This window comes from Mauremys mutica, chromosome 1 (assembly GCF_020497125.1).
Source record: "Mauremys mutica isolate MM-2020 ecotype Southern chromosome 1, ASM2049712v1, whole genome shotgun sequence".
Taxonomy (NCBI): domain Eukaryota; kingdom Metazoa; phylum Chordata; order Testudines; family Geoemydidae; genus Mauremys; species Mauremys mutica.
In genome coordinates, this window is record NC_059072.1 from 91947042 (window position 1) to 91965714 (window position 18673).

The 18673-nt window shown below is 47.0% G+C and overlaps 2 protein-coding genes across 8 annotated transcripts in view; one reads left to right on the forward strand and one right to left on the reverse strand.

Annotated features, from left to right (window-relative positions):
- Positions 1 to 4508: 4508 nt before the first annotated feature.
- Positions 4509 to 17958, forward strand: POLR3H (RNA polymerase III subunit H). Of its 7 annotated transcripts, XM_044984076.1 has the most exons (8): positions 4845 to 5285; positions 5549 to 5716; positions 7026 to 7157; positions 9034 to 9130; positions 11314 to 11400; positions 13140 to 13203; positions 13849 to 14056; positions 14673 to 17958. In XM_044984076.1, exons 3-8 carry the CDS (start codon positions 7047 to 7049, stop codon positions 14724 to 14726), a joined length of 621 nt encoding a protein of 206 aa, XP_044840011.1. In that variant the 5' UTR covers positions 4845 to 5285; positions 5549 to 5716; positions 7026 to 7046; the 3' UTR covers positions 14727 to 17958. The 7 variants fall into 7 exon arrangements, with proteins under 7 accessions (XP_044840006.1, XP_044840025.1, XP_044840017.1 ...); XM_044984071.1 differs by lacking the exons at positions 4845 to 5285; positions 5549 to 5716 and adding an exon at positions 4509 to 4654; XM_044984090.1 differs by lacking the exons at positions 4845 to 5285; positions 5549 to 5716 and adding an exon at positions 4521 to 4618.
- Positions 17658 to 18673, reverse strand: part of ACO2 (aconitase 2) — a 31057-nt gene continuing 30041 nt past the window's right edge. The window contains exon 18 of the mRNA XM_044984053.1: positions 17658 to 18139. Within this exon, the coding sequence (XP_044839988.1) occupies positions 18008 to 18139 (132 nt within the window). The 3' untranslated portion in view covers positions 17658 to 18007. The remainder of the gene's footprint in view (positions 18140 to 18673) is intronic.

Below are 18673 nucleotides of genomic sequence, written 5' to 3' on the forward strand. Positions count from 1 at the left end.
AGGCGGGCTCAGTGAAGTTCCAGTACATCAGGGGCATCCCGGAAGGGTGTCCAACCTGTCACATTCTCCTGCTTTGATGACAAACTCCTCCCACACCTTCCTTGCAACTTCCTGGCCCGTCTCAGTACCCCATTCACCCCTTTGGACAGCTTCCAAAATGATAGCTGGACTTACACACAGCTATAAGAGCTTACACTGCCCTTCATTGTTATCTCCCGTCTCACTAATCCTTTTGTGTGTGTTAATTGGTATTTAATAAAAACATACTCTCTGAAAAATAACCAATCTTTGTCTCCTACACATGGTAGCTGCTGCTGGAATTAATACACTGTGGCAATTTGATCATTGCTAAGTACAAATCACAATCAGGAATCAAAATTTTCATGCAAGGCAGCAAGTTAATAAAGCATGGCAGAGTGCTGTATAGAAAGACACATTACTGGAGGTCATTGTCAAAATGGTGCCTCAAAGCCTCCTTGATTCAAATACCTCCCCCCCTCATTGTGCCCCTCTAATAGCACTGGTATCTGGCTGCTCAAAATCCCTCACGCTCCATCCCAGGGGAAACTTTTCACCCTTAGCCTCACAAATATTGTGGAGTGCACAGCAGGCTGCTATGACCATGGGAATATTTTCCTCATTTTGGTCTAACTGCCATAAAGGCAGCACCAGAGTGCTTTTAATCTGCCAAAGACATATTTTACAGTCATTCTGCACCTGCTCAGCCTATTGTTGAAGCACTCCTTGTGGCTGTCCAGGTTTCCCAGGTAAGGCTTCATAAGCCATGGGAGTTTGGTGTATGCCGGGTTTCCCTGGATCACTATGGGCATTTCAACATCCCCCATTGGAATCTTCTGGGCTGGAAAGAAAGCCCCGCTTGCCGCTTTCTGTACAGGCCAGTGTTCCTGAAGATGCATATGTCATGCAACTTCCCGGACCACCTCACGTTGATGTCAGTGAAACGGTCACGGTGATCCACAAGCACCTGCAATAACAGAGAGGTAACACTTTCTATTTTTGTACTCCATCCCAAGATGGTCTGGGGCCAAAATTGGGATATGTGTGCCATCTATCACCCCGCCACAGTTAGGGAATCCTATTGCCACAAACCATCCACTATTTCACACACATTGCCAAGAGTCACAGTCCTCAGTAGCAGGATGCGATTAATGGCTCTGCACACTTGTGTTAATGCAGCCCCAATGGTCAACTTTCCGACTCCAAACTGATTTGAGACTGACCAGTCTGTTGCCAGCTTCCATATAGCAATCACCAGCGAGAGGGCAGCTCTCATTTTGGTGTCCTTGTGTCACAGTGGTGGGGTGAATTCCACACACAGTACCAAGAAGGTGGCTTTCTGCATCTGAATATTCTGCAGCCACTGCTTGTCATCCCAGACCTGCAGAACGATGCGATCCCATCTCTCAGTGCTTGTTTCCCAAACCCAAAAGCAATGGTCCACCATGTGCAGCTGCTCCGTAAATGCCAAAAGCGATCTGGTATTTTTTTCCACACAGCATGTCAGGCACCTCTGATTCCTGTTCAGACTGGGAGTTCATGATATACTGCATGCCCAGCCACGTCATGTTCATAACAGTGACCTCAACAGTAGAGAGCAGTGAAGGATCCATCCATTCAGACAGAGATGGTGGGCACACAGTAAACAGGGGTCATTGAAAAATGCAGTCAGAAGCCCGTGGAATGATGGGTTGGAAAAAACTGCATCATGGGATGTTGAGCCTGCACCATGATGCACTGCAATCTATTCCACCTTCCCACAACTCTTAGTTGCAAAAGGTGGCAAGTAGCACAGTGGGATAGCTACCTACAGTGCACTGCTCTCTCTGTCGATGCTAAAGCACCAACTGTGAATGTTCTCTGCCAACAGAAGGTGCATTGTGTGAACATGCAGAAGTGATGTAATTATACTGGTTTTTGATTGTCAGCATAACTTGCATTGACAAAACTCTGTAGTGTAGACAAGGCCTAATTGTCTCAGCTCTAACCTATCCCACTTTATACTGGCTAAGAATCTGGTCCTAAGTTTCTATAGCTGTTGTAGTTGTGAAGAAAGCCTTCCAGATGTGAACAAAATATAAATGTTTTACCACCCAAGTAAGCAAACAGCCTGAAATAACAGCTGTGGGAGAGGTGTGAACCATTATTTCTATAGTAATTGTGACAAGATGGTCAATGTAGTATGCTGGGGCAGGGTCTCCCTCACTCTGGTTTTCTGCTCTTTCAAGTCTCACAGCACACCTCCAAGCTAAGCTAAGCTAAGCTAAGCTAAGCTAAGCTCCGCTCCGCTCCGCTCTCCTTCCTCCTTCTCCCCTGACTGCCTGAAGCAGGGGGTTTTATTAGGTTGCTAACAGGGCCTTAATTGACTAAAGGTGCTCCAATTAACCTGTAGCAACCCTCCCTAGTCTACAGGGAACCACGCCTTAATTAGCCTAGGGTTTATATACGTCCCCTCTCCCACTGCTCACTGGCCATCCTGTATCACATAGTGTTAATATCAAAGGCTAACAATTACACTTGAAATAATAATATTATTAACTATTTTCCAGCTGATCATTTTAGCAGAAACATCCAGCTAATGTAGATATTCATCATGGTTGGATGAAATGGCAGATATTGGGTAGGGGAAAATGAGAAGACTAGTGGTTGTCAAGAGTTCCTGGGGAAGGAGAACTAGGTGTTGAAGCCCCTCCATAGTTTCAGGTCACCTACGTCCCAACCTACAAGGGGAAGGTAAAAAGAAGATGCAGCCTCTCTTCAGTATGAAAAGCTTAAAAGAGCTGCCTGTGTGTTAAAAACATAAACTGACTCGCTTACGTTCTTGGATACCAAATTTCTACCACTGCACTGTCAAACCCCCAGCTCTCCCCTGAAAACTACAATGCAAATAGGGCATTATCAGTAGCAAACACTGTGGCGTGTTGAAAAGTTATGGCAGCATAAATAAAATAAATTTACAAGCAAAATAAATCATACAAAGAGACACTGCACTGCTTGTATTTGTTTTCACATTTAATCCAATAAAAACTTCCATTTTACGTGAATCTGCCATAGGATTCAGTACCAGAGTAACACAGACAGGAGGGGACCAAGGGTAATTGGAGCAAGCTGCTGAGGAACAATAGGGAAAGCTCTTTCATGCACTGCACGCAGCATAGTAACAGCAGAGGAGCCAAATTTCTAAAATTAAATTGGCTTTTTATTAAAAGAACTATTTAGAGAGATGCTGAAACTGCTGCTAGCATTCCAGCTACATGCACCCAGACTGACTTCCGGATACCTCCTCCTGCAAGCTGTGCCCCTCCCTCCATGTTTCATGCAAGGTTGCTACAAAAGCTGATATTTATTGATATCATTACAAAATATTTATATTAACAACTATGTGTTTGATTACATCCCTTTCCCCCCCCCTTTGTATATTGTTCATCTTCTAATAACCTGTCTGGGGCAGGAACTGCATCTGCCTAGCACAATGGGACCCTGATCCCAGTTAGGGCTTCTAGTTGCTCCTGTAATAAAAAACCATAACAATAAACAACAGAGGTAGGATACTGGATTATATGGGTCAATGGCCTGCTCTGGCATGCCATGAAGGTGGGACACAATGACCATCACAGGCCTCCAATGGCCGGGTGTTGGCAGCAGCTGGGGTAGCTGAAGATACTGGACCAATGGCCACCTGCTAAAGCAGGATGCTGATATAGAGGGACCTGTAGTTTGCTCCCCTGTGGTCTAGCGATTGCATAATGCACCGAGGTCCCCTCCTCATGGCTGGGTCAGTCGCGGCCCTGGCTTGGCTCCCCAAGGTGCTGCCCTGCCACATCCTGCCAGGCATAGGTGACATGTAGAGAGAGCCTGCAGGGTCAAGTACCCCCTCACCCCCCCCCCCCCCGTTTCTGCTTGGCCTGGCGGGGCGATGAAGGGGGCTCTGTGCTTTTCCTGCGGTGCCTGCACCTCGTTCCGGTCGGAACGCTACTGGCAGCGTGGTGGCTGCCTGCGAGAGGCTGGTTGAGGCGGCAGCAGCTTCTGACTGCTGGGGCGGGAGCCGAGAGAGCCCGGGCCCTTCTCCCCCCAGCACGTTTCCAGCTCGCTTGGCCCGGGGGAGCAGAACCCCCAGCTGGGCTCTCGGGCACCAGTGTCAGGAGTTGGCTCTGAGCAGAGCGCGTCTGGCGCGGGGCTGGGCAGGGATGGGACCTCACTGCCCCGCGAGCCTGGGGGGAATCGAGGGTGACCAGATGTCCCGATTTTACAGGGACAGTCCTGATATTTGGGTCTTTTTCTTATGTAGGCTCCTATTACCCCCCCCGTCCCGATTTTTCACACTTGCTGACTGTCACCCTAGGGGAATCAGGGGAGTCAATGCAACGCGGGGAGCAGAGGGGCAAGGGCAAAATGGCGCAGCCTGCACAACTCCCCCTCCCCCACCACAGCGCTAGACCCGTTTCGCTCCTCGCTCGGGGATTGGGGAAGCCCTGGTCACCTGATACAGATTCCAGATGTCAATCAACCCCTCCGACCCGCCCTCGACGGCGATTGTTACCGGAAGTCACCTGGCTGGTCACTAGGAGGCTGCCGCGGCGCGGGACTGTCTGTTGCTGCTGTAGGTGTTGCCACGTGCGCGCTGCACCCGGGACAGGTGCGTGCGGGGGGGCTCAAAGGGGCCTCGGGGAAGCTCCCTGGGGAGGAATCAGGTTGGCCCTCCGGGAGCCGTCTCTGTATCCCGCCATGCATTGCGGCACCATAGCGTCCACTCCCCTCTCTATGGTTCGCTCGCTGGTGGGCCACGCGCGCGGGCCCGTTAGCCCCCTGGGCGGGGGGCCGGGGCTCTGCTGGCGCTGCGCGAGCCCTACTGTCCCGCGCGGACACGGCGCTGCCCTACGCCGCTCTCCGGGCCCGCCAGGGAGAGGCTGGGGGCGGGGGCCGGGGGCGCTGGGGCAGCGCGCGGTGACCGGTCCGGGGGGGAGGCCGCTGGCCGCTCCCTTGGGGGGAAAGGCCTCGGGACAGCGGCGGGCCCGTGGGCGCGCTGGGTTTGCGCGGATCCCCCGGCGGTGGCGGGTTCCCCAGCCGAGGGGCCCCGCCCAAGCGTGTCCTGCCCCGATACCCCGCGCCTGCCGCGGGGACGTTTTTCCTGCTTGTGTGAGACGTGACCCGAGGTGAATTGAAGCCGCCACCACCCTCCAGGGGAAGCGCTCGGCGCCCTTTGCTGGCCCGGAGTTCGTGTGTCTGAGCTAAAAACCCGCCCTGGGCTGCGCTAGGGGTAACTCGGGGTAGAGAATTATTTTTTGTTAAGGTCCGTATTGCTTCATCGGGGTACCGTCAAGATACAGATTACAGCGACGAAAATAATAAATCCCCAATCATGATAAATAAATAAAAATATGTTGGAGGTCTGTTCAAAGGTGACTGGTAATCTGAATGTGTCCCACAGTCTGCCTGTTGATTACCCCTGGAGTGTCTAGTCCAAACTGACTGTCCTATCCCCGTTCCATGCTACTCAGTTTTTGTCCAAGTCCCTTTCCTGTGTTGTCAGGTTTGACTTATCCAGATGCAGCAGGGAAATCTTAAAATACATATAATCCTCATTCTCTCCTCTGGCAAGTCAAACGCTAGAAGAAAAATCTTTAAGGGACCTCAGATGGCAGCAGGAGAAAAGAATCGATCACCCTAACTGCTTAGCTCAGTAATGACATTTTAAGAGGTTAGCCCATCTCTCTCCTGGGTTTGGAGCTGAATTTAAGCTTTCATGGTGGTAGGAGGGAATGTATCTTTTTGTGAGGGGAGGGGCAGAGGTTGGTTGGCACTAGCCTCAAAGCACTGTATTACAAATGATTGGCATTTCTACAGATGTGGAAAAAAGCCCAGAATTGCTAACACTGGGGCACATGAGCATCTGGCGTATTGTAATTAAGGATCAATTTGTGTTAACTACAGTATCTAATTTAGGGATTTGTAATGTGCCCATCACCTTAATAGTTATTACCAACTGCTTTTTTAAAAAAGCAAATGCTTTTCCTTTGTTCCTATATGTGGGGGATCATATTTTTAGTCGGGGGGGGGGGGGGGGAGATTAGACAGTGTGGATTCAAAGAGTTGCTCCTGAGTTTGCATGAATGAATGCCATTTCTTCCCCCAATTGAAGATCACTTTTATGTGACAATGGCCAGGTGCCATCTTTTACAGTGGCCTAATCTGTCCTTTAGGCAGGTAGTGGTGCAGAATCTTCTGGATGAGCTAAAAAACAAAGTTCCCTTCAGTCATGCTCTCTCAGGAGCCCTTCCTTTCACAGCCAGCAGGGGGGATACATCCTCACTAACACTTGGGCTTGTCTTTGGATGTGTCCTCAGCAATGATGATGATCCCTTTCTCAGCTGTCATATTGGGTAGTACTTAGAAGCCCAGATGGTAGGCACTGTGCATGTATATAAAGAAGAGATGATCTTTGTCCCAAAGAGCTCATGATTATAGAGGATTGAGCTGGAGACTTGAATGGAAAAATAGAAAGTTACCATTTGCCGTTCACTGGGCAGGACCTCTAGCAAAGTGAATCTAAAGGATCAGTTTGCTCCATAGCTGAATCACTTGAGTTTTTTACTGAACCTGCCAGATTTTATAGACATTCCATGTGAATGAAGTGTCTACAGTGCAGGGACTGAACGATTTCCCAGACACCTCACCCAGCCGAGCTGTTAGAGGATCCTAGGCCACCCCTATCTGAAAAGGTCCTTCTGCTTTTAGAGTTTATCTACAGAACAGAGCCTTGGCCTAGGGAGTTCTCCTGGCATAGCTACACCACCTTCCCAAGCAACATTATTTATGCCAACAGAAGCATGCTTCTGTCAGCATAGTTGTGTGCATTCTAGCGGATTTGCCGGCATAGCTCTATCAGCTGGATGTTTGATTTTTTAATTTTATTTCCCTCCTCCCCCCACTCCTAGCCGACATAGCTATGCTGGCAAAACTTTGTAGTGTAGACCAGGCCTTATTGGCCCTCTGCTCTCTTTCTCCAGGGACACTTGCTACTAGCCACCATGTTTGTTCTAGTGGAGATGATGGATACGGTACGGATTCCTCCGTGGCAGTTTGAAATGAAACTCAATGACTCCATTGCCGAAGAGCTAAATAAGAAGTTAGCTAACAAGGTAAAGCTTAGAGCACTGAACACATGAACCAGACTTTTGTGCAGCTGTGGGTGACCGTGTAAGCAGCAAAAAATTAAATTCAGAATGGTTTGGATATGAAGACCATTACAAAGACTGAAAACTGCCTAAGGGACCATCTACAAAGGGTAATGATCAAAAATACAGATTTGGAGAAGGTGATGGCTCTTGCGTTATTTAATGTGATCTCAAATTATATAGAAGGAGGAGGTTAAAGAGCACAGTAATGATATTCTGAGGGAATACTGAACTGAGAAGGATGCCAGGTGAGGCAGAGAAATAATGAAGGGAACTTAGAGTAGTTGGCAGGAGTAGGAAGTAGCAATAGGAGACTCAGCCTGGAAAAATGCAAACTTACACATCTTAGAGGGAGAAATACCTTGAAGGCAGTAATGTTGAAATAAACCGTGGGGTGATAGTATTTCACTGCTGTGCACTAAGCACTTGAAATGTGATCTGACAACAAAAAGCTGATGAGATTTGGTACAGCATATAAAAAGGCATCATACTACAGACCAGAAAGGTCACAACCCCTTGTATATAGGGGTTGTGACCTCTCTGCATTCAATTATGCAGAGAGGTCACATAATTAGACCTCTCTGCATAATTGATTAGAATGCAGCATTCAATTCTACACAGGTAACTGATAAACTGAAGGGAGTTCAGAGAAAAGCAACAGAAATGATCGGGGGCTATGAAGAGTGACTTATGTGGAGAGATTATTAAACATGTCTCAGTTGGCCACCAGTGACTTGAGATGGGATGATGTCTGCAAGTGTTTGAACAACCAAGAAAGAGAGGGAATGTTCAGGGCAGGGATTTGGAGCAATCAGATTTTTTAATTGCTCTGCTCCGGCTCTACTCCAGCTCCGGGCAAAAACCTACTGGTCCATGCTCCAGTTCCGGGCTCTGCTCCAAAGCCCTGGTTCAGGGTCTTTTGTGGGTTAGGGACTTGACTTAGGATAAAACTACGCAGAACTGAACATCAGAAAAAATTTCTGATAGCTGAGGAGCAATCTCCTAAAGGAATGGCAGAAGCCCCATTGTTGGGACATTTAATGCACTGTAGGGAATCATCTTCCACTGATAGGGATGAATGGGCAAGTTGGGACCTACTAGGTCTCTTCTATTTGTAATTTGGTTTGAGAGGCAGCCCCAAGCCCATAGGGTATACTGACATCTTTAGTATTTTCAGTATTCTGAAAATATCTATGTTATATAATGTAGGCAAGCTCCCTCTGACCTGAGTATCAACTGATGGGTCTAGAGTTAATGATGGGTGTAGCCTGATTTTGGGGGTGGAGGGAGAGACTTTCTTCACCTTCACCAACTGTCTTCACGACTTCTGAGTGAAGCATGTCTCTTACAGAAAGGGATTCCAGGGCATGACTACCCAGCAAGGGGAGTTTCTGGCTTTTGGAACAGCTAGTTCTGGAAATGCTGCATTTCTCATCCAGTGGGGGGGTGGTTATCTAAGCCACTCATAGGGTTCACTTCTCCCATTTTCCCATCTTTGGCAACCTCCTAAAAGGCTCAGGTTGCAGCAGTGCTGTTTCTGGAGTAGGTCAACACATGCCCTCCGATACCTCTGAGAAAGCCAGAGGGGTCCTTAGAAGGTGGTCATGAGTGCGCACTGTCTTTTCCCTGCAAGAGCTGAGGCCTGCACCTCTACAGTGCTCTGGTCTGATGCACATGGATCTCTTGTCCAGTTCCTCCTGTGGCAGCTCATCTGGTTGGCCATTTGCATGAGCTTCCTGCTTAAAAACTTGTGTCTGAGTGTGGCATGGGGAAGAGATTTGAGGGGATTTACAACTTTAGGTTCCAGGGATTTATTGCTCATTGGCTTTTCTCTGAACAGGTTGTGTACAATGTTGGCCTCTGCATCTGTCTGTATGACATCACAAAGCTGGAAGACTCGTACATATTTCCTGGGGATGGTGCATCGCACACTAAAGGTCTGGTACTGCTTTTCCTAAGCTGTGTGGTTCTCAGGATTCTTCCAGGTCTCTAATTTTCATACTAGGAAGGCTGCAGGAATGGGTCACGCCTCACAACCTTAATTCTACCCGGGTAGAGGTCCCAAGAGGAGCATCACAGGACATCACCTGCCCTGTCAAAAGCTGTTGTTTTCTGTGTGCTCACCGCAACTTTAAAGTGGCTCACCTGTTCATACCTCTGAGCAGCACCATTGCTGTGGGAACTACTTGCTGCTAGTTGGACAAAAATGTGTAGGGAGGCCTCCAACCCCATTGCCTCCTCTTGTGATTTGCCTGAGGGACTCCTCACGGTGGGGATCCAAGAGGGCGGAGTGAAGGTTATGTTGTGTGGGAAGTATGGCCTTAATTGCGTTCTCTGATGTTTGAGGATTTTTTCTTGTTGTGCTAACGTTTATGCAAGGGGGCCGTAGCACCCCACTGCCTTGTTCTGCAATATTTGCATTTGAAAACTTAAGCTCTCCCATACTGGAAGGGCAAGAGGTGCACAGGAGAGTGTTGAGCACCTGCAACCTCAATTCTGTATTAACAAAGGCTCTTTTGCCTGTGACTAGTTAAGCCAATTCACCTGTGTTCCAGAATAGCCACTGGAGTGGGCTTTACCCCCACCCTTCCACTGGACAGAGAAAACTATTTCAGTATCTGTCCCTGAGTATTGGGTACCCTGCAGTAGAAATTGTATATGACTCTTGGGCATGTTGTAAGCGGTAGAATTTATCATGCGTCTGAGCACCGCTCGCTATCACTATCCTGCTGCTTGCATCTCAGCCACTCCTTAAGGTAAATACCATCTACTACAGAAAGCATCTGCAGTGCCCCTCTGACACCCATGGTGTCCCAGTAGCCAGGCGGGTTCCTAATCGGTAACAAAGGGTTGAGACATCAAAACGTTTGTGATGAGGAAAGTGACACTGTCTAAAATTGGCCTTTCCAGATGTGTGTCCACCTTTGTTCCCATCACCACAGTCTTATTTGTTTAACTTACACTGGAGAAAGACTTGGTTTGGTTAGTATCAGCCCTGCAGAAGAGCAAAGCTGGGTTACATTCTGCTTTGCCAATCATCAGAATAACCAGCCAGGGGTTTGGATTTCAGGAGTTCTATTGTGGGGGGTGACCTAACAAGCAGAAAGAGAATCCGCCTCAGCAGGTAATCCCCACCCTGGTCACTTTGCTTGTATATTATATCTCTTTCACCATCTCTTCCTCTAGTTTTTTAATTCATAAGGTCTTTGGGACAAGCAGCTGTCTCTTTGTGTTGAGTGTCTAGCATACTTGCAGTACTCCCACAATCTAATATATAGTAATAAATATTGCCTATCCGAAATTCTGTGATAACTTTAATTCTCTCTGTTGGTTGTAACTACTTTGGAGCAACTTCTCCCATCCCTTCCTGGGCAGAGGTGAGCTGGGGCGGGGAGCGGTTCCTCTCCCTACCCCGATATAATGCGGTCTCACCTATAACACGGTGAGATTTTTTGACTCCTGAGGACCACGTTCTATCGGGGTAGAGGTGTATTGCAGTCCACCTCAGTGACAGCTGCTTTTTAATGGCAAAGTGCATTATTTAGGCAGTGTGGTCTAGTGGCTTAGGCCTTGGATGGAGACTTGGGTTCTATTCCCAGCTCTGTCACTGGCCTGCTTGGGCAAGTCACTTCCACTCTTGGTGCCTCAGTTTCCCCTTCTGTAAAGTGGAAATAATGATACTGACCTTTGGGAAGTTCTCTGAGATCTACTGATAGGAGCTTGGTGGTATTATTTATTTGTACTGTAGTAATGCCCAATAGGAGGAGCAGGGCCCCATTGTATTAGGCAGAAAGAAATAGTCTCTGCTCTAAGAAGTTTACAGTCCAATACAAAAAATAGCAAGCAAGTGTGGCAAACAATAGGCCAGTGATTGTTACAGTAACAAAGTTGTGTAATTACTTAGACCAGTTATATGCACACCACATGATTCCAGAGAACTTAAAAGTATTGTGGGAGTTTGAGTGTGCTGATATTGTTGGCATGGGGATGAAAGCTGCTAAAGAAACACGATACAAGATTTGGGGGGCGTGGGGTAGATTTATTTATTTTTAAATGGCTGTCACCCAAAGGAAATTAAATATGAGACTTTCTCAGACTTAATATCTTTGCTTCTTTCCAGTGCATTTCCGGTATGTGGTATTCCATCCCTTTCTGGATGAGATTCTGATCGGGGAGATTAAAGGCTGCAGTCAGGATGGCGTTCATGGTAAATTGCAACTTCTAATACTAGGGAGACCATAGCTGTCAGGCATTGTGTTGAGTCCAGCACCCTAGGCTGTGAGACTGGTTTGAGATATTCAACCCCAAGTCATTATTTCTAGTTTGGCTTGAGTCAACAGTAACTAAGGCTATGTCTACACTTGCAGAGTTTGTTCGCTGACAGTTTTGTCGGTGATAGAAGAGCACTAAAAGAAAAGTGCTGGTTTGTGTTCACATTGTTTTCCACAGGCATCAGATCATGTTTACATATGCAGCACTTCATCACAGATGAGAGGAGCGCACTGTGGTAGTTGTCCCACTATGCACTGCTCCAGGACACAAAGCAAATCATTATTGTGAAAGGGGTGGATATGTGTGTGTGACAGCTGCTGGAAGCAACCAGTTGAGTGGGAGACCCCAACCTTAGCCCCCACCTCCCTCCCTGACTCTGCACTGCACATTCTGTCTGCCTGCCTCTGTTTGCATTGTGGGAGGCAGCAGGAGCATTCCACAAAAATGATGTGTTTTGTGTCCCGGAGCAGTGAGAGCACTGGCCGGCAGAACAGAGCTAAAGGGGAGGGGCGCATACCTGCAGGCAGGACTGCTGAGTTTCAAAGAGCGACCACTCCCGCTCTGCATTGTGGGACAGCTCCAGAAGGCAATTAGACCCGTAAAAGCAATCTAGAATCTTCACTGGCACATCAGCGCTAAAAGCAAAAAAAACCTCTCATTAGGGTGGTTTTATTTTTGCACTGAAACTCAGCAGTTTCAGTGCAAAATGTGGATTTCCAGTGAAAATGTGGATTCCAGCAAAAACCTGACAGGGAACAAGAGTGAAATGAGTGGGAGCAATCTTGGGGCTAGTCTACACTGGCAACGCTAAAGCTCTGCCGCAGCAGCACTTTAACGTGGCTTGTGTGGTCGCGGCAGAGCCCTGGGAGAGAGCTCTCCCTGCGCTCTAAAAAAAACCCACCTCCACGAGGGGCGTAGCTCCCAGCACTGGGGCACTGTCTACACTGGTGCTTTACAGCGCTGAAACTTGCTGCGCTCAGGGGGTGTTTTTTTCACTTCCCTGAGCGAGAAAGTTGCAGCGCTGCTAATTGCCAGTGTAGACAAGCCCTTAGTTAAATTGCTAGTTTCAGCCTGGGGGCAGGCTGTGGGCCCTCTTGCTTGAGGGTTTTGCTCAGACCCACAAATCTCCTTTATTCAGTCCTGTATGTGCACATCCCAGAAGAGCTTGGATCCACTAGATTGTGCAGGTGGCTAACGCTCCTGGGCAGATGGAGGCTTAGGTTTGCTTTGTCTGGAATTCCTTCAGCATGGCTTCAGAGTCATTTGGTTAAAAGGGGTATATTATCACCATAAATCACATTGGTCAGAATTCTTTTGCCTTCTGTGATTATGTGCAGCATCTGTCACCCCTTCCTGTATCTGAAGTTAGTGAAAAAATTGTTTACTTTGTGGATTTGACAGTAATTAGTTTATGGTCAGGGTGTTACTATCCTTTCTTGTTTTGAGGGACTTTCTCACAGCAGCTGAGAGAGAGAGAGAAACACTTATCAGAAGAGTGGGACTGTAGAGATATAGATCTGCTAGGGGGACTTAGGCAGGCACAACAACTGATTTGCTGTACTTCACACTAAAAATAAAAAAAGCAGATGTCAGGCTGACATCATACCACTTTAATGTACTCCATCACTGATGGCAAGATCCTTTTCTTCCTAATTTTAATTCTTTGCTTTGCAGTTTCTCTTGGTTTCTTCGATGACATTGTCATCCCTCCAGAGTCCCTCCAGCAGCCAGCTAAATTGTATCCTCTAACCATCTCTCACATTGACTTTTATTTTTAAATAAAGGAGGGAAGTGGCTACAGTTCTCAATTGTCACCTTAACCCTTGCATGCCCCCTACTGTCCTAGAAAGGCTCAGGTGCAGCAGCTGGAGTATCATGCCTGGTTCAGAGTCCCATGCAGTCAGCTATCAGAGTTAGACAGCTAACCCCTTTGGGGTCACACCAAGTGGGTCTTGTAGGGTTACTCTGCCACCTGTTAGAAATATGGCAAAGTCACCTAAACAGCTGGGTTTTTTTCCTACAGCATAGACATTCTCCAGTCTTGTAACTTGCCTCCATCAGTGGCCAATTCCTCTGCCCTACATGATGCACTTGGCCAATTGGGTACATGGTTGGAGAATTCTTTTTTTGACTCCATCCCAGGTGACTATCTTATGCCTTGAAGCATGAGCACTGATTATCCTTTTTGCATCTGTAAAGCTAAGATAAAAGGGCTGCTTGGAGAAGTGTGGTGCAGTTTGAGAAATGGGTGAAGAGGGTGACTCCTGGGATTCAAACCACAAGCCTCCTGCTCTGAGGGCTCTCGGGGAGAATGGTCTGTTGAGTGAGAGAAAACCACTGGATTCTCATGATTTGTTTTACTGCCTTGACTTGAGCTGGCCAGCGATGAAGCGGAGCAGGTCTGGGTGTGGGAATATGAGACAGAAGAAGGGGCTCATGACCTGTACATGGACACGGGGGAGGAGATCCGCTTCCGGATAGTGGATGAGAACTTTGTTGACACATCTCCTACAGGTCCAAGCTCCACAGAGGCCTCCACCTCTGGTGCCACAGAGGAGGTACAGAAGAAGGAGGCACCCTACACTCTGGTGGTAACTATGTATAATTCATACAGCACCATAGGTGTACATGGCATTTTAAAGAGACAGTGCCTCTTCCCCGAGTAGCTTACTGTCTAAATTAGAGAGAACACAGAGAAGGATGACAAAGGTGGGGGATGAGGTTACTGAGATCAGCTTTACTAAATATGTATCTGGTGTCTGTCATTGTAATAAACATTGGGATGAAGTTCTGAAGAGGGGGCTGAAGGCAGCAAGTGAGGTTGCCTGGTGCACATGGAATAGAAGTGCACCTATTGCTGCACAATAGCCTTGTGCCAAACAATCTCTTTCCCCCAAAGAACTCTGATCTAAAGGCCTGTGCACAGTAGAAAGGCAAGACTCTAAATTAGTGCTGGTGCTCCCTTAAACTGCACCTTCCCAGTGATGGAGTGGGGTATTTGTGGGTGGAGGCTGGACCTCTGAGGGTCATTGTGAGACAGGGAGGAAAGGAGGATTCCAGTAGATACTCCAGATATTCCCCCTCCTTTGAATATACTCCCCCCCCCCCCCCCAGTTGACCACTAAGTTGGATCAAACATTCACTCTTATCTACTTGCCTGTGAACCTTCTTAAATTCTTCTCATTCTTTTTCCTTCTCTCTGGACAGGGATCTATCAGTGAGCCTGGCCTGGGTCTCCTCTCATGGTGGACAAACAGTTAGCAGCAGTCAGAACTTGTTCTGCACGGACCCTACAGGATGGATGCTTTCAGGGATTGCAAGAGCCAGCTGGGGCCCTGCTCCCCTCCAGGCAGTGGACAAGAAAGCAGGGCTTCCATGTTCCTGTCTGCTCCCCACCAAGTCAAGCTGATAACTGCCAAGAAATACCTCCCTTAGAACTGTACAAGTAAAACTACAGACGTGGAAGGGCTGCCCTGTTACGTGGGCCCAGCAGCCACAAACCCATCTGGGACTTTGACATCCTGGAAAGCAAATCAAAATTGGGTTCAAATGCCAAAGAAAGTCTCTGCTGTCTTGAAAAAGAACAGTCTGAGTTATAGTGGCAGGACGAGTGGTGCTGTCTGGCCAGAAGAAACTGGTAATTCCCTACCACACCCAGTCTCCTGGCTTGAGAAATGTAATGAGGTGTAAGCAAAGGCCTGTCTCTCCTTTAGTGGAAGTGTTCATATCTCCTTGGCACAAAACAAGGAGGTGCTGCTGTCTGAACATGAGAGAGAGAACCACTAAGTATGGGAAAGGAATACATTGGCTCTTAAGCCATTGTAAACCCTGGTGATGAAAGGATGGGAATCCAGCCCATAGAGGAGGATTCACTTCACTGAACAAGGGAGCTGGAGTTCTGTTACATGAATTGCTATGAAAATGGAAGGGTGTCAGCTTTCTAAGAAGCAATTTAGCTTTGGTTTCTAATCCTTTGCTGTTTTCTGAAAACAACCACCTGCTATGGTGCTGAAGTGAGATGCTGTAATACAGTGCATGGACTATAGTCTTATGCAGAACAAGCTCAATTCTACTGGTGGCTTGGCTGAAATGGTCACTTAATTTTAGGAGAGGCCATCTTGCTGAGTAAAGCTGTATTTCCAATCCCTTAAGGGGCAGGAAGGCTGGTTTTAATATTAGATGATGTTATTACTGGCCATACACAACCCAGCTTCTTCTCTATCAGGAATAGACAAACCCAGGCTTCTGCAGCCTGGGATGCTTACTCCATCTTGATGCAGATACTTTCTGGTTTCTACTTTTGAGGAGCAGCATTAAACACAGGAACCAAATTCAATTACTTTTGCTGACAGCAATGAAAGGAAAGCAGGGAACAAAAAGTTAGTGGGAGTCTGCAGGGCAGGGAGCCAGGACTGTGATGTGTTTTGCATGATTAAATAGTAGCCATTTTGTGGGGGCTAAAATTCCATTGGATGGTGGTTCTGCTGATCTCAAACCATGAAAGTAAAGCTTAAGTCACTGGAATCATTCCTGCAATATAATTACAGCTCCTTACTTCGAAGCTTGGCTGTTACTGGTTCATAGATTTAATCAAAAAGAAGTCTAGAATTCATCTTAGCACAGCCATCTGAATTTATGAAGTCCCTTCTGTGCTGTCTCCAGCTTCTCTAATGAAGTATAGCAACACTGACTAAACATTGCTCTAACAGGGCTGCTAATGGGAAAGAAAGGTATTGTATTTTACAGAACGTTGTAGCTTGGAGCACAGGAGAAGCAGATTTGAGCATGTTCTAGGAATTGGCCTCAAGGAGAGGATGCTCTTCACACCGACTCATCTTTGTATTTTAAGGCACTTTGGCTATGTGAAAACTATGGCTTCCAAGCAGCTGAAGTCTGACCAATAAAAACTACTGGTGGTGTCAGTCTCATACACTAGTTATTGCACTGTGACCTGTGCACACAGGGTCATGAACAACTGAAAATTAGAGTGGTTACAGCACTGGCAGTGCTGTCTACCTATTATACCCCTCTGAGTTCTGAGGCTAGATTGACGCTTGCATTGGTGCAGTGTCAGAAATGGAAAAGTTCTCTAATTTTCAGTATTTTGGAATATAAGTGAGGCAATATGCGCTAGCATACACCTAGCAATTCCCTGAGTCCCAGCATGGACTTTTCACCCCAGCTATGTATTACTGCTGTTCCTTTCAAAGGCAGCAATAAATTGAGGGTAGTTGGAACTACACAGCTGAGAGTTGCTTCCCCCTAACCCTTGCTGCAGTTGGGGCCCTTCTGTTCCCAGTAAGTGAATTTCAGACCCCATTCTAAAAAAACAAGTCTGCCACTTGGCACTGTATGTATACTTTTACTCTGCTTCCAACAAGTGTTCTGCTTGTATGTGCTGACTACCTGAAACTTAATTCCCTGAAACATACCATATCTCCTCTACGGTGCTTGGTACTCATGCTTATTGTCTGAAAGCCTTTCACCTACTTAAATACAAGTGATCTCTGGACCTATTCACTCTGAGTGAAGAATCAATTAGTTAAGATTTGCATGCAAGTAAAAACAGTGGACCTTGCCACTCACCCCCTTGTCTCCTCTGGGTGAGTGTGCTGTACTACTCTAGGTGCTGGGAAAGAGCTGCTTTCCTCACAATCCTCCCCCATTTATGGCATCGTTATGGTGGAGTATAGCTGGTGTAGGAAGTCAGACAGAGAGATGAGGTCTTAGGCCAATTCCAAAAAGGAATTTGAGTATCAGGACAAACTTGATCAGTAGGGCAGAGGGAAGGTGTAGATTGTGGAGATTTGAATTGCTGAACAGCAAGATTTCTGCCTGTAACAGCTTTTTGCAGGGTGATGAATTTATTCCTGGGAGAGAAGTGCAATAGACAGTTGGGGGAGGTCATACAGATGGATCACAGTATGCAGCTGTCTGCTTATTCTCCCTCCGATCATTTGGCCAGTCACAGATGGAAGTGGGCTTTTGGGGCATAAACTGACATTCACAAGTGCAAAAGGAAATCAAAGCTGTGTACTGACAATTGGAGTGCAGATGCCCTTGAGAGTAGAGGGTGGTGTAGTGAAGGCAAGTTGACAGTTTTTCTGGAGTCTCACAGCCCCACCTTCAACCTCTTGCAGGCAGAGAGTGGATGGTGATCAGAAATACCAATACAACAGTTCAAACAGAAGATGTCCATCACAGAATCTTTATTTTGGATTTTATATTTTCACAAGAACCAGAAAGTCCTACTTTAAGTTTCTTCAGCCATCCATGAAATGATTGGGCAGAAAAAGCCAACTGAGCAGGTATCTTCAAAAATAAATACAAGTGAAATCTGAACCAAAGAGCTGGGGAATTTGGAAACCAAGACGCAACAGGCTGAGCTGCACTCCCTGGTCAGTGTCAGTGAACTAATACAGTTACAAAAAAGAAGCTATGGTTACATTTGATCAGACATTTATGTCCAACAGCCATGGAATTGCACTTTTATGAAGATATCTGGGCCAAGTCCACTGGGTGTGCATGCGGCTGTTTCAGTGTTACTGCATCTCCTTCATTCTGTTCAGGGCACTGCCAGCCTGGAACCATTCTATCTGCGTCTCATTGAAGGTGTGGTTCAGCATGATTGTTTCCTGACTCCCATTGGGATGCTTGATGATGCATTTCAGGGGCTATAGAGGGGAGAGGAGGGAAGCAAAAAATTGGAGTTTGTTTTCCCCTTTCCTGGAGCAACATTTATAAGAGACAATGCAGGATGCTCACTAGAAAGTCTTTGACCCTGCCCTGTTGAAAGGGTTAAAAGGAATCACTTGAAGAACACTGAGCCCCTGATATAGAGTGAGTGAGTGACCCATTCTGTTTAACACAATTTCTAATGCAGAGGGTCCTTGAACTCAAGTGCTCTATAGACACTACCTCTTCCATCTGCAATCAGAAAGCTCAGTTCTCCCATTTGCAATCCCATAACACTCCAGTGGCAGCTACAGCCAATCTGTTACAGGGAATAGCAATAACTGAAGTCATTTATTTTTACCTCATCCTCAATGGAAAGAGGCAGCAGGAATTGAGGCCAGCACCATGCAGTGAGTCAGCTCTCTAGACCACCCGTAAGTCCAGAATACTGGACCATTCAGATCTGGTTGGCAATTCCTATATTTGTAAGTACTCCATTCAGAACACTAGGCCTGGCTTCCATCACTCCCTCT

What these genes read in the sequence shown, in the direction of transcription:
- POLR3H (XM_044984071.1), top strand. Translation starts at nt 7,047, where the DNA reads ATGTTTGTTCTAGTGGAGATGATGGATACGGTACGGATTCCTCCGTGG. An exon ending in TGGTGCATCGCACACTAAAG is followed by an intron (nt 9,131 to 11,313) that starts GTCTGGTACTGC and finishes GCTTCTTTCCAG; the next exon opens with TGCATTTCCGGTATGTGGTA. An exon ending in CAGTCAGGATGGCGTTCATG is followed by an intron (nt 11,401 to 13,139) that starts GTAAATTGCAAC and finishes TTTGCTTTGCAG; the next exon opens with TTTCTCTTGGTTTCTTCGAT.